At 39.0% G+C, this 15485-nt stretch overlaps 1 protein-coding gene across 8 annotated transcripts in view; it reads left to right on the top strand.

Annotated features, from left to right (window-relative positions):
* Positions 1 to 14759, top strand: part of abi3bpa (ABI family, member 3 (NESH) binding protein a) — a 33900-nt gene extending 19141 nt beyond the window's left edge. For 2 of the 8 annotated variants that reach the window (XM_032529747.1, XM_032529749.1), the window contains 13 exons: positions 75 to 152; positions 554 to 742; positions 1517 to 1582; positions 4750 to 4821; positions 6642 to 6767; positions 7159 to 7248; positions 7374 to 7583; positions 7957 to 8062; positions 9513 to 9592; positions 10173 to 10202; positions 10326 to 10484; positions 13429 to 13551; positions 13638 to 14759. In XM_032529747.1, coding sequence (XP_032385638.1) covers positions 75 to 152; positions 554 to 742; positions 1517 to 1582; positions 4750 to 4821; positions 6642 to 6767; positions 7159 to 7248; positions 7374 to 7583; positions 7957 to 8062; positions 9513 to 9592; positions 10173 to 10202; positions 10326 to 10484; positions 13429 to 13551; positions 13638 to 13753 — 1445 coding nt within the window. In that variant the 3' untranslated portion in view covers positions 13754 to 14759. The remainder of the gene's footprint in view (positions 1 to 74; positions 153 to 553; positions 743 to 1516; positions 1583 to 4749; positions 4822 to 6641; positions 6768 to 7158; positions 7249 to 7373; positions 7584 to 7956; positions 8063 to 9512; positions 9593 to 10172; positions 10203 to 10325; positions 10485 to 13428; positions 13552 to 13637) is intronic. The other 6 variants (XM_032529750.1, XM_032529751.1, XM_032529753.1 and 3 more) reach the window with 4 other exon arrangements.
* Positions 14760 to 15485: the final 726 nt, after the last annotated feature.

Consider the following 15485-nt stretch of genomic DNA (forward strand, 5'->3'; position numbering starts at 1 on the left):
CAATTATGCCCCCTTTAAAAGTCAAAAATATATTCACAATATCTTAGATAAATAGTGAGTTTTCTTTCATACAGCTCCTAGTCGACCAGAAGAGGGCAAGCCTCTGCCAAGACCTGCCCTGGCTACAAAGAACGCTGGTAGTTACAATCAGGGTAAACACCATGACAAGTTTGTCCCATTACCATCTCTGCTTTCGTCAAGTCACATGGAACCCAGTGCTTTCAGATGTACTTTAAACCATTGGATGATGTCACCGCTTCCCCATTTCCATCTCCATCCTACCCCTCCACACACCCCACTCCATCATTACCCATGCCACCTTGTGTGCTTCCATTTTCAGCAAAGCACACTCACTTCACCACTGCCCACTCACAACCAGAACAACCTGGCTGACTTTCAATCTCATGTATGCCTCTCTGTCATTTCATTCATTGACCCCTCTTCCTTTTCACTTCCTGTATGTGTTCTGTCATTTATTCTATCTAGGTAACGATGTCAAGCTGTCAGAAGTGGACCATCTCTAACCTCCCAAATTGCCTTTCTGCTCATCTAGGTACTGGCATCCTTAGACCATCCATTGCTGAAGTTCCTCGTTCTCCTATTAGCTCTTCAGTCCCTCTAGCAAGAAGAAACACCACGCTGACCCGGACCAGGGTTCCTCCACATTCTACTCGTAATAGTGGCAGACCAGTTTCTCCATCCAAGACATTCACCTCCTCTCACAGCTCCAGCACACCTGGGGGTAATGGATAACTCACTTCCCTTCTTCTTATTCCCTCTTTCCAAGTGGCTACCTCAGGTTATCTTTACCTGTCAGCACTATCTCACGCTCTCCTCTGCAGCTGTGTATCTACAGAAGAAGGAAAACAAAACGCATTGCACTTGATTTAGCACATGATCTGTGTTCAAATCCATATAATATACATTTGGAAACTTGGGCTATTCTCCTTCTCCCGCTCAATCTTCAGCTACACCTCCTCTTACAGTCTATATGTTCTCCACGCTCTTTCACATGTGCTCGGTGTGTATTTCACAGTTTTACCATGAGCAGCAGTGGGGTCAAGATCGTTAACATGATTCACGGTCCTTCTTGCTGGCCGGATGGGAAGTCTGGCCACAGCGCTGGCCAGGGCCCACCACATTTTACACCAACCATGCCAAGCCAAGCACTGTGCAGACAGTCTCTTTTTCTTTCTTTCTCTGTATTTCTTCCTCTCTCAAACACACCCGCACACTCCCCAAAGGGGTATAGAAGAATAGAGTGAGAACTGTCTAAGGATAGAATTTATGTTTTAAAGTCATTGCAATTCCATTTATATGTCCAGAACATCTGTGAAATCAGGTTAAAGACACAAACAAGTCTCCAGCTTCATTTCTTACTGATCTGAGACAAGAAAATTGTCTGAAAGAAAGACGGAATCTTTTCTTTCTGACTTTCCTTGTATTTGGGATTTGTTTGTCACAGTGACAACATTTTTTTAAATATTTATAACAAACCTTTTTCTCCCTCCAACAGCCGATGGGGTGCATCATAGGGGCAATGCTCTTCCTAAACCTGTGGTGTGGTCCAGAGAGAAACCTGGTAAAGACAAACCAAGATAATCACCTTTAAGCACTCCTCACTCACTAACCTAAGAGGCCCTGCTATGTCCCATCCCACAGAGTGCTTTTGTCACAATTCTTGTCTTGGCTGTTGGTATGATGTTTTGTGTTTGGTTGTGGTCTGTGTTGTCCAATAGTCCCAGTAGCTTACATGACTGAGACTGAAGCCATATATAATTCTATTTTTGGCATATAACTGTCCTCTCCACATTCTTTAGTCTATCGCACATATAGACCTGTAATCAGAAAAATGGTTTGAATCAGTTTGAGAATGGCTTAAGCCTGCTTGTTGTGAAAGGTGAATGTGGTTTGCCCTTATTATTTGGTTAATCACATTGTTTCCATTCTGCCAGTCAGGCTCAGTTAATTAAAGTTATTGAATCTATCTCAAGTAGTAATACAAACCATGTCTGGACCACATGTATTAACAGTGACACCCGCTCACTCCTTGTTGTTTGGAGTTGTGAAGAGAGGTTGTGCTTCAGTCCCATGTCACAGCTGGTGCGTGTTATTTCTGGAAACCTTGAAAGTTTCAGAGGTCTTCAGGGAGTCACATGGCTCACTGGAAGTAACTCTACAGAAACAAATAGTCTTTATGCTTGCCACCCTGCGCACATATCCACGCACAAAGCTCCTAATGACTGTTTGTACCTTTTCTAAAAAGACATAACCTACACGTAGTTCACTTTTCTGGCCCCATGAAGTAAATGTAACGCAACTGTACATATTATCGTTATTGCTTTTTATACTACACAACACTCTACAACTGACATAGTATAAAACAGCTGGTACAGTGTTTGATTGGGCCGTGAATTAGGGCATGTCCTTGACAGTTTTATAGAGCTCAGTTTCACATTGGCATTCACATTGGAATTTGTTTCCAAGCTCAGCTTAGTGGACTGCAGGTGTGTAATGGACAGTGTCCAGAGTATGTGTTGCAAAATCAACAAACCCCAGTGATGTGAGACACTGGTATGTATTTCAGTGGGAATATATTTCTGGACTTAACGTAAATCTCTGTGTTTTGATTGCATCTATTTTCACATTTTTGAAGATGAAGTTCTCTGACAGAAACCAGCGCTCACACCACTACTGCTGTTTTACATCAACAAACTGTGTCAGAGGCCTTTAGAGACTCAGCTTGCTGTTTGAGGGGTGTATTGTGCAACTTCAAACCAAACACACCCGCTGTAGAAACTGTAGAACGGCAACCAGATTGTATTATATGCATTGTAGACATATTGTTGACATCGGTCTATAGGTGGTAGAAAATCTTATCACATTACATCACGTAGGCCCTGTTCTCATTTCCTATCTAGTTGACCATGACGTCACTTTTTTAAACTGGCAGTCCTTTGCTTTTATGTACCCCAGTCTTTTGTATTTATATATCTTGAGACTGGTATTTAAATAACTGCATCACCATAGTTGCTGCTTTTCTGTAAGAACATATGTTTGCCATTAGCTTTTAGTTAGACCATATGTGAGTAAGAGGCCCTTCTTGAATGTATTCTCAGTGTTAATCAGTGAGACTTGTAGGAAGATGTTGTTTTAGTTTGTCTTGATAGCCTTAACTTTTTTTTTGGAGAAGCAGGAGACCACTGATTAATGCAGAATCTGTAAGGTCAGCTCTAAGAGACGCAACTCGGATATGAAACTACACTACCTCTGGATGGATAGGTAGATACTTTATGAATCCCAGCATGAATTACAACAACAAAAACAAAGATAATGTGCAAAAAGCTTGTTTAACAACATTAAATCATTTTACAACCCTAATGTTAAAATATCTGAGATTGGCAGTTTATAGCTAAGGTGTTTTCATTACAAAGCCTTGCTCTTCCTTGGAATTATTAACCCAGTTCACTGAAGCTAATTAATTTCTTGCATTCATTAAAGCAGTTTAGAATGAAACTAAAGTCTTCATCTCATAGCTCAGCTTGATCTTTATTTTTCTCCATGGTGCAGGAATGTGGTGGAAAATTAGGTGGTCAAACAGCATCACATTCAAAGATTTTTTACAGAAGGGAGCCAATAGCCTCTTTCCGATCAAGTAGTTACAGTAACGTAGTTATAGGAACAGTCCATTTCTAAACAGTTCTACAAACTACACTCCCCCAAAACCGGTTTTGTCATTTGCATTTGCACATGCCAAGTGGCCATATAGGAACTGGTAGGAGGAGTAAAGAAGTGACGGTCTTTATAGCGCCATCACTTGGCTTTAGCACCACAAACAAACTCCCATTTGCAATAGCTCACTGGAAAATTTGACGGAAATGTTAATGTTTCTTGTGGATCCTTCCTGGTCCCTCTGCACCCTCTCAGTGGTAAACAAGGCCCGCAGCACAGGTCTGCACTACCTTGTCAGTCCACTTTTCAGATTTCAGCATTCCGTCCACTCTCTTAGTAATTCACGTAGTCAAGGAATTCAAGTATGTTTTGCTAACAAAGACGGCATGGATTTTACAGATGGCGCGCTGTGGGGGCGTGACTAGATCACAATTCGGAAAAGGGAAAAGACCCTGACCTGAAGTAGGAGCTAAAAGAGTTACATGAACTGTGGCCAGAGGAACTTAATAATCCCCAAATTGGTCTAGTCGGAAAACGAGAAAAAAGGGTTCTAGGAACGTTATATTCTAGGAACTGCAAAATCCCTACGGTCGGAAAGTCATAGAAAAAAGTTGTTGGACCTGCTACCTACTTGCCTGTTTAGGATTCACTATGGGTTTTTAAATTCCTCAGTTATTCTTTTGGGGAGTTTTGGGTGAATGGTTAAAACCCTGCTTTATAGTCTCAAGATTTTTAAACACTAACATGGTTTTCATTAGACAAAGACCATGGTGGTGCTCTGTGGCAGCACATCACAAAGTGACATTTCAGCATTTCACATGCAATCTGCTTGGCTTTTATGTGCTTTATTGTTGCTTGTATATTATGTCTGTGTTTGTACACTCAGTTTTTTAGCACACAGTATTTTGCCCTACTAAATGAATTTGAATCTATAAACTTGGCATTCTTTAATCATTATTGCACTATTAAAATAACCAACAACACTTGTTTTCAGATTTTTATCTCTTTTTTACTGCCGACCACCTGTCCTGTTTCAATGTGATTCTTAATCTGAAATGGACTCTTGTTTCCCTCAAGTCCCTGCAGTCCTGCGTCCCTCTATTCCTGTCAACAAGAGACCCAACCTGGTGGGAAAACCTAGTGACCACGGTGAGGGCAACAGTGATGGCTGCACTGACCACTAAACACTGCTGCACCCTTGTCCTGTATCCTACACACACAACAGCTTGCTGTCTTGCACAGCCCACTGGGACCGTTTGGTATTTATGGAATGGACCACGGGAGGAAAATAGGGGAGGGTCACATGTATTCTTTAGTGTTTCTTGAGGGGTGGATATCCCACTTTTTTAGTCTAGGGGGGAGGGTGACCCATTTTGTATTAATGAAAACAGCAAATTTCAAAGTGGCTTGTTTAGTGCATATTTTTCCATGTAACTCTTTCAGCCTCGGCCCCCCATCGCTAGCAGATGGGTCAAATTTGTAGCTTTGTAGAGACAATGTGATTTCCCAAACATAAACACAAAACTGCTTTGCTAGTTACATCGTGTTGTAACTAAGACATCTGCTAAAAAATCATTTTATTCATTAGCGTGTTTGCCATACTGTTTAGTTAAATAACATCAAAAATACCAACGCACAAAAACATAGCGGACCAGACGCGAGCTTGTAGCGGATAGCACCAGCCGGGAGGTCTCCAGGCTGCAGCCACACCTGACTCAAATATATTTTTGGTCCCGGTGATTATTTGTGAAATTGTGCAAACGACAGCCTTTTCAAGTCATTTGAGAAGGAAATAGTGGTAGCATGCAAGCTCCCAAATTGACGCTCGTCTGACAAATGGAGTTTTGGATAATGTTCAGCTTTGGCAGCCTTGCCTATGCTAAAATATACAATTACTGAGGAAGCCTAGTGATGAGTCCATGGCAACCAGTTCACATATTGAATTTGTCATTAGGCCTACCCAGTGTGCTTTGTTGAATAATCTCAATGTGTTATTGCTTTATTTCATGTGAATACAAGTTCAATAGAGGAGTAACTTTATTTGAAGTAATGCTATAATGCAGGAAGTGTACATTTAGGTACATACTTATTGTGTTTCCACAACAATGTTAGTGAGTAAATCTACAAAAATGGCCACCATAACAGTTGAGTGTGATTTAAAATACGAGAAGCCAAAGGTTAGTCGGGTACATCATGGATATATAAAACATATGGCTATCTGTATTTCTTTTCCAATCGCAAATCAGAACAGAAGGCATCAATAAATTGGTAAGGAGGGTCATGCCGTTCTTCCCAATCGTTTTGGAGGGTTATAGAAAAAACAAACATTCCCTACTCACTATATTGAAAGTGAACTTGAAACAAAATAAGCTTATTTTATTGACTTGACTTCTTTTGACATGATCACTTAATGAGCATCACTTATTTTCCCTTTCAACCCTGAAACCTGTCCATACTGAGTTTTACATGTTGTTTTGTTGCCTTATTAAGCTATACTCCATGTTTATAGCCTTGCTAGCGTGAAAGCACTCTTGTTTGTTTATCACTCCCACATGAATCTGATTTATTCAGCTTTAGTTCCAGTTCACATTTTTCCACAAGGCCAAGTAAGTCTCGGCTGCAATGCTAAGGCTTTCTTGGCTTTTTTCTGGACTTTCACACTGATCCCTCTGTCCTCACATTAGTGTAGTTATGTGCACAAAGTGTGTGTGTGTATGGTTATGCTTCTGACCATCTGGGCATCTTTGGTCTCAGCAGATGTATCCTGGCGGACCTTTTTCCTCTTTAAAAAGCACAAGAGATATTACTCAACAAGCAATCTCTGATCTTTCAGCAGCCAGGAAAAGGCCACTGAGTTTTTCAGTGAGGATGGCCAGAGCAGATGGATCACAACTGTGTATGACTATGAGTCAGATGATGAGGGTGAAGAACTGATCTATTCTCCTCCTCTTACTGCTCCCTGTCCTCAGATAAACCCATGGACCTAAAACAAGGAGAAAAGGAGTCCATCTTGAAGCCATTCCCTCCAGTCACAGCCAAGCCCAAGCAAGAGCGCAGACAGCAGCAGACAACCACCTCTGCCCCGGCAGTAAACAGTACGAGTAACCCAACTATGATGTATCTTAGGAGGAAATGCATGACTCATAGTCACAACTGCTTTCCTACCTGAAGGCAAATGAGTAGTTCCGTAAATGTTCAAAATTCAAATTGCCTACCTCCACAAATGTAAGAAAATGTGATTGAAAATGTTTTGTGAATTTGAGTCCATGATGCACTTGATAATAAGAGATATTGGTGATGCAGCTTGCAGTAAGGTAGGAAGAATGAAAGGAACATTAAGAGGCCAAAGCAGGTGCTGGGCTGGCCGGTCGTTGGCCTGTCCCAGAGCTGTAAAAAATGAGGACAGAGAGAGCTTCCAGGGACTGCTGGCACATCAAACTAATGTTTGATATGTGTGTATCTCCTTTCTTCTTTTTCGCTATTCAGCAACCCGTTTTGACATAAATGAAAACTCCTCCATATTTCGGCCCTTGCCTGCGTCAGAGGTAGACGTCATGGGCAAGAAGCGCTTTGTGGGTAAGACTTCTTAATGGCTGTTTTACATCTCCACTGCAGTTTTAAACGCTTCATCACTGAAATCATCAGCTCGCTCACTCTGTGCATAAATTAATACCTGCCATTTTTATTGTGCACGTCTACAGCTCCCCATGTGATCTACAAGACCGATAAGAAGCCAGATGAGCCGTGCTCCATCACCTCCTCCCTCACTTACTTCCCTGACGAGGAGGGAAGTGATCAGAATGTAACTGCTCCTCCCCGTGTACCTCCCTCCAACCTTACTGTGGTTACTGTGGAGGGCTGCCCGTCTTTTGTCATTCTTGACTGGCAGAAATCTGACAACGAAACCAGAGGTACGATGAATACTAATAAAATTAGCTGAAATTTAAGAAAAGGGGACAACACTGGGGATGAAAGACCCACACACATCAGAGACTTCAGTCAGTCTTTTACCCATTAGTGAAGCTAACATACAAACCCTACATATCATTATTATTCAGAGGTAACAGGTGAATCATGTTTGGATGCTTGAGAGGCCTTTCACATCTTAACCCTAAACCTCATATCCTGTTCTCACATCTCTCTCATTAAAATAGCTCATCATGTTGAACTCTCATGTTTAACTGGTTACAAATTTATGAGGTTGTGTGATTTGGATCTGTTCACAGTTGAAATGTAAAATCTGTGTTATCAAAAGCACACTGATATTTGTGCTCCTTTCATTAGAGTATGAAGTTGTATCCACCACTAAAGGACCAAATGGAGAGGAGGTGTCCATACTGACGACCAATCAGACACACACAGCCGTGGAGAATCTTAAACCAGAGAGCAGGTATATGACTCAGACTATATTACGTCAGACAGACAGTTTGCCTTTCTTTTTTCCCAAGCATCTCTGCATTATTGTATAGTAATGGCTTAGAGAGAGACAGGAAAGGGGGGTGAGAGAGAGGAGTTGACACACAGCAAAGGGGCCAGGCTTGAATCAAACCAGGGTCACTATGGTAAGGACTCAGCCTTGATCCATGCACTCTACCAGGCGAGCTACCAGTGCACCCCATAGCAACTCATAATGCAATAACTGGGAAAAATGTGATAAAAGCTCATAATGTAATAATCAGCACATACTGTAGGAAAACCCTGGAGGCATAATGTAATAACAGTTTTGTGCATAGTGGACTAGAAGGGTTCCTATGCTTTAGGAAAACAAGGGTTTCTTACATTATGTGATGGCTATTACATTATGAGCTTTTATTACATTTAAGTTATGCAGAGTTATTACATTACGCACAGTTAATAAATTATGAGATGCTACATGCCCCAATGAAGCAGTTTTAGAAGCAGTGTTAGAACTCAAGAATATACACAATCTGTTGGGTAGTAACACTGAATGTACACAGTACTTTTGTTTGTTTACAAGAAACCTCCATTGGGCACCTTTAACAAATACTGTATGCTTGAACTGCTGGCTGATTAAATTAGTAAGGTTCATTGTAGATCTCTTTAAAAAAAGAGTTTTAAATGGCACTGGAAGGCTATGGACCTTTTTCACAGCAGACATTTTGTCATAGCAGGAAAAGCACAGCTGAAATGATAACCTTAACGATGGCTCGATTCCATCAAGTGTCTCAGCAAGTTATTTCAATGAGTCAGCGTGCACAATACCAGGGCCTCTCCTAAGTGAAATGCAGCCATCATTAATAATTTTGAATACAAAAAAACATAACAAAACCACCTGTGCTTTTCCTACTATGACATGTCAAAACATGTCTGCCGTGAAAAAGGTCTATTAGTGTGCTGCTTTTAAAGGTATGTTCAGGTTGACTAGTACTTCTTATGGTAAATTATGTTTTGTTTTGCAAATACAAATTGGCCGAAGCTGAGGAAATCTGGGTGGAGAGGTTCAGTGAGTTTTTAATTAGATCTCAGCATCTGGAGTCTCAAAACTCACCAGAACCCTCCCCTAGGCTGGGTTTGCTGGCCCAACTATTGCCAGGACATCTGAATGCAGCAGATGGAATAACCATCAAGTGTGTGTGTGTGTGTGTGTGTGTGTGTGTGTGTGTGTGTGTGTGTGTGTGTGTGTGTGTGTGTGTGTGTGTGTGTGTGTGTGTGTGTGTGTGTGGGCGTGTGTGGGCGTGCGTGTGTGCGAGCCATTCTTAGTTGTCAAAGGCATACAAATATTATGCATCCCAGTTCTGGAGGTTGGGAGGAATTTAGGTTGAAAACTCCTCAAAGTGTAGATCATGCCTTTTATTCTCTTTTCTTCTATTTTATTTCAGTTATGAATTCACAGTAACACCAAAGAATGAGCTGGGAACAGGACCCTCCAGTGATCCTGTGTCTTTTAGCACAGAATCAGGCAAGTTTTACAAAACATATAATCAAATAAAGTCATATAGATGAAATTCTTGATAAACCCTTATGTGTTTGATCTGACAGAAGACACTTATTAGTTGCATGTTTATGCCACTGTATGTACGTTGCTAATCATTAGGCAGTGATTAGCATTGCTTTGAATCTCAGAATGTGGGCCATTAAGCAGTTGTTAGCATAATGATTTCAACATGGCACTGGGGTCTGATTGATTAAGACTCAAGGATGTTGTTAGCTCACCAGATGTCCTCCGAGGCTCTTTTCTAACGGAGGCCTATCATCCACCTGGACTGGAGAACTCTTAACAAAACTAAATGCGCTTTACTTGTAAAGCAGTTGAAGTGCAGCCCTTGGTTGTTCAAATGCTGTGTTTTTAAACTCACAATAACAACACTAAGAGGGGAATGCTGTACTTAAGCCCAGCCTGTTGGAGTTTACTGTAAATACCATGCCAACTGGGCACTGATACAAGTCTGGGTCTAGCGTAATGTCTAAAGATGTCTTATGACTCTGTTTATTCTAAGTTGTTTTGATGACGTTATTCATTGCAACTTTCTCTCATGTAGCGGATCCACGAGTGAGCGAACATGTTTCAGGTGAATATTGTCTTATAGTGTGTTCCAGCAAAATTAAGTTTTTTTGTTTAACCTTCATTGGTTTTTGCTTCCTATTTATACAGATAACAAACGCAAAAACAAAAGCCTTTTCCTTTTGCACAGGCAAAGATGCCATCTGGACTCAGTTTCCGTTTAAATCCGATGACTACTCTGAATGCAATGGAAAGCAGTATGTGAAGAGAACTTGGTACCGGAAATTTGTCGGCATTCAGCTCTGCAACTCCTTGAGATACAAGATTTACCTGAGTGACTCTCTGAATGGTAATTATATACGGAAATATTAGTGAACTAAACTGCTGCTTAGGGAACCCAGGGGCCATCAGCAAATTATAAATCTCTTTCAAACACATTGCATCTCCATAATGTCAGCTCTGTGGGAACTTGTTTTAGTTGGATAACAGCGCATACAGTACTTTGCATTATTATAAGGGTTTAAAATTGGCCTCAAACAGAGAGGAACATGCAGTTCTTGATTTATTTTATAGGGGTTTGCTAAAACCCCCCAAATGGTCGTGTGGTTCAGGATTAACTGCCTGTCCGTTAATACATTTGCAGTTATGTTATCTTAATAGGGTTAAGTTTGAAGACCTTGAATCCCCAGATTATACAAGAAAAATACATTGTCACAACAGTAGCAACACATATTCCAAGAGGACATTAGCCACCAAGCCACTAAATTAAAAACAATGTTTTTAACACAGTGTATTAATAAATAAATAAAAGGCCAAACATAAGTGATGCATGACAACACTAAGAGGGAAATACTCTACTAGCCCAGCCTGTTGGAATTTACTGTAAATACTATGCCAAATGAAACTGGGACCAATAAAACAAGTAGTAAATATGAACTGAAACTACAACCAATATCTTAGAAAACATGTATAACGTGACATGTTTATGATATAATATGTAAGGTTTTATGAAAGTTTGACTTTTTATGACATTTTTATGGCATACTGTACTATGATTGTTTTATTACATTTGTTATGGAATAATATATTATGACATTTTATAACATATTTATGACGTACTACAATATGACTTTTTCAACCCGGTCTCACGCTAGTTTGTGAAATGGTCACGTTATTTTGATGTATTGATTCGTGTACATGTCACGATTTTCTCATTTTCTCGTTTATTACGTGTACATGTCACGATTTTCAAACGTGGCCATTTCACAAACTGCCATGACACTGGGCTGCTCTGGGGGATGCGACACTGGGGAAATGAAACGCCACAAGCAGGGACGGTGACAACAACTTGCGCCGGGAGATGATTTGCGGTCTCTGGGGGACACAACAACGGGGAAATGAAACACCACACACCGGCCACAACAACGGGACAGTTGTGGTTATGAAAAACAGTACTGGGAAAGGAAGCGCAACACGTGGGACACGATCCCTGGTCTCCGGGGTGAAAGTCCTGTGTTGTTTGAGACGTTTACCAACCTCCCTGCGTGGATTGTTGGCTTTTCAATACTACTCGCTAGCGTAATCCTTCTGTGATCACGAAATAGGCTTCCCATTGAAACACATTACTTCAACATTTGTAATCAACAAACCAAAATAACGACATTAACGTGACCTGTACACAATCAATAGATTAAGTAACGTGACCATTTCACAAACGTATGAAAAATTACAGTATATTATGACATTACTACTAACATAAACAATTATAACATAGTATAGGCTACTATGACTTTTTAAGGCATATTAAACTAACGTTTTATGTTATATTATACTATTGCATTTTTAGGAAATTTTTATGGCATACTATACTGTAGTATTTTCATGACCTACTTTACTATGACATTTTTGCGACATTTTATGATATAGTATGCTACGACCTTTTATGACATTTTTATGACATTTTTTATGATACTGACATTCATGACATCTTAATGACATACTATACTATGACATTTTATGACTTTTAAAGACAGACTATACTATGACATTTTTTGACTTTTTATGGCATTTTCATGACACACTTTACTTTTACATTTTCATGACATTTTCATGACATATTACACTACAACATTTTATGAAATTGTGAGGACTTTTTATGACATCATAATGACATACTATACTATGATGTTTTTATGGCATTTGTTATGGCAAACTATACTATGACATTTTATGACCTTTTTATGACATACTATACTGTGACTTTTTAAGACCTTTTTATGACATACTATACTGTGACTTTTTATGACATTTTAATGACTTTTTCATGAGGTACTGTACTATGACATTTTTATGACATTGTTTTGGCATACTATATTACAACGTTTTTTATGGCATTTGTATGGCAAACTATACTATGACATTTTTTACCACATTCTCATCACATACTATGACACTTTCATGACATGCTATGACATTTTCATGACATTTGAATGAAATCTTCATGACATTTATATTTTATATTACATATTACATTATATTATATTTTCATGACATACTATGACATTTTTATGGCATACTATACTATGACAGTTTTATGACTTTTTATGGCATACTATGGCATTACTATTTTCATGAGATACTATACTATGACCTTTTGTTACTTTGTAATGTCCTGCGTAATTTTTATGAATTGTTTTGGCATACTATACTATGACATTTTTTCACAACGTTCTCATTATAATGAGAACATCGTCATGTCATGTCCTACTGTCCTGCCACATTTTAATGACATTTCTTTGGCATAGTATATTATGACATTTTCTAGGACATTCTCATGACATACTATACATATGACTATTTTATGACTTTTTATGGCATTTGTATGGCTATATTTTGACATTTTATGACATGATATTTTCATGAGATACTATACTATGACATTTTGTTTCTTTGTAATGTCCTGCGTAATTTTTATGAATTTTTTTGGCATACTACTATCACATTTTTTACGACATTCTTATCACATACTATGTCATTTTCATGACATACTATGACATTTTAGACTTGTTTATGACCTGTTCCTGTCAATAACGCTTTAAAATCGACCCACAACATCAGGAGACAAAACACTGACCACTTAAACATTTAGAAGAGTCCTAGTCACCTAGCACTATTTATGTGTCCTGAGAATAAAACTCAGGATAAACATTTTCTGACCAGTTCAATTTTGTGTCAATATGAACACTCAGATTGAAGATGGATTTTTTTCATAGCTTTCTCTGTATTCCATGTAGGGAAGTTTTACAACATTGGAGATCAGACGGGGCACGGTGAGGACCATTGTCAGTTTGTAGACTCCTTTCTGGATGGACGGACCGGCACCCAGATGTTTGCTGACCAGCTACCAAGCAGGCCAGGTATTTTGGTTAGCTATAACCATTAACAGATCATATTAAATCTTCATTATATAGACTCTTATCCCTCTTCTGTGTCCTTGCACCAGGGTTTTATAGAGCGATGAGACAGGAACCTGTCAACTTTGGAGAGATTGGAGGGAAGTCACATGTTACTTACGTAGGTTGGTACGAGTGTGGCACACCCATCCCTGGGAAGTGGTAAGACCCCACAGGGCTGTCCAGGAAGGATGACTTTCTTGGTCGGGAGGAAGAAGACGATGTCTCACTAGGCCCAAAGGGAGGTTGGCCTTTCTTTCATGTTACCATGGACACTGTACCATAGTACACACCATGGGTCTGTCTCTTTGAACTCAACCTATTCTTCCAGGTATGTAGGAATATTAGATGTCCCAAAATCCTATTGAGTGCATTTGTACCATTGGTCTTAATTTCTCTATTTATCAAAAATGCATTCAGCAAAGAAATGCAGGAGTTTGAGTGGTGAATATGCAGTAATCACAGAGAAAATGTTGGGAAGCTGGCTCCCAAAGTGTAATAACTTGTATGATATTATTTATCAAAGGGGATTGCTATTGAATATTCTGTGTGTGCTCGGGCTTTTGAGGTGAGAAAGTAAAACTCATTCACAATACTTTCATTTCATACACAAATTGTGTCATTTGTATGCAGAAAGGTGCTAATCGTACTTTCATTGTACATTTGGACTATGTAAAATACAAGTACACACAGACATGCAGAATTGACCTTCTGCTAGCCCTAAGGGATTATTAGCAGTTGCAGTTTGCACAGTATTAAACCTTTGTTTATATATGTATATGGTGTGAAATACAGTATGTATACCAGGGATCATATAGTTTGATACATTTTAGGTACAAGATAAAGCAGCTTTTAGCCAAATTGTGGATTTATTATAAGAAAAACAAAGCTTGAGTGTTTCTATGGGGTCACTTGGAAAGATTAATGTATTTTTAATGCTTGTGCAGACTTGTCATATATTTTATGAAATAATAAAATATATATTAAAAAAAACTGAGCTTCAATGTGGAAATGACATAATTTATGTTTTTGATTTCAAACCTACAACAAAGTGTACATAAAACTATAAATCATTGGAAAGAAATTGTTAGGTTTCTTCCATATCTGTCATGACTATGGTTGTTTTTGATACACCATGTATGTTTTCAGCAATAAATTGTTTTTATATTTACGGATATTTGTTTACATTTCACTTCAGTGACTTATGTTTAAGGTAAAGTAAGACATTTTGAATTGATTTTGTGGTAATTCTCTTTTTTTTTTGCCAAGAGTCAGATAAGATGATTGATATGTACCATGGATGTACTGTATTAGATATGCACTCTCTGAAGTTACTTTTAGCAGCCAGCTAACTTAGCTTAGCACAAAAACAGGAAACACAGGGAAAACAGCTAGCCATGCTGTTAACAAAATCACTCTACCAGCTCCTCTAAAGTTCACTAGTAAACACATCTCATTTGTTTAATCTGGACAAAACCCAAAGTGTAAAATTTCTAATTTTGCCATTTTTCGGGAGTTTTGTGCCAAAGCAAAACTATTGAGACCCGTTGCCAGGCAACCAGTAGGGACTCAAGCATACAAGCATACATGAGAACAGTATCAATCTCTCTTTGCATGAAAGCTAATAGACTAAGCACATTTCCCAAATGTCTGTGTTTTTGTGCTTAAATTTTGATCTGAATTGGATCAAACACATCAGGGTGATGGATGTAAGACGGACGTCAAGACCAGAGGTAGACATTAGCTAACCATAATACATTTTTAACATTGTGCCAACTGTAACAATATTACAGACTATTAACATCTAAAGAGAATGATTTCGGTTTGGCATAGACTAGGTGAAGAGCAATGCTAAACACACTTCTCTAAATTATTTTTAGTAAACCCTGTGCACTAAA

The sequence above is a fragment of the Etheostoma spectabile genome, chromosome 11 (assembly GCF_008692095.1).
Source record: "Etheostoma spectabile isolate EspeVRDwgs_2016 chromosome 11, UIUC_Espe_1.0, whole genome shotgun sequence".
Classification (NCBI taxonomy): domain Eukaryota; kingdom Metazoa; phylum Chordata; class Actinopteri; order Perciformes; family Percidae; genus Etheostoma; species Etheostoma spectabile.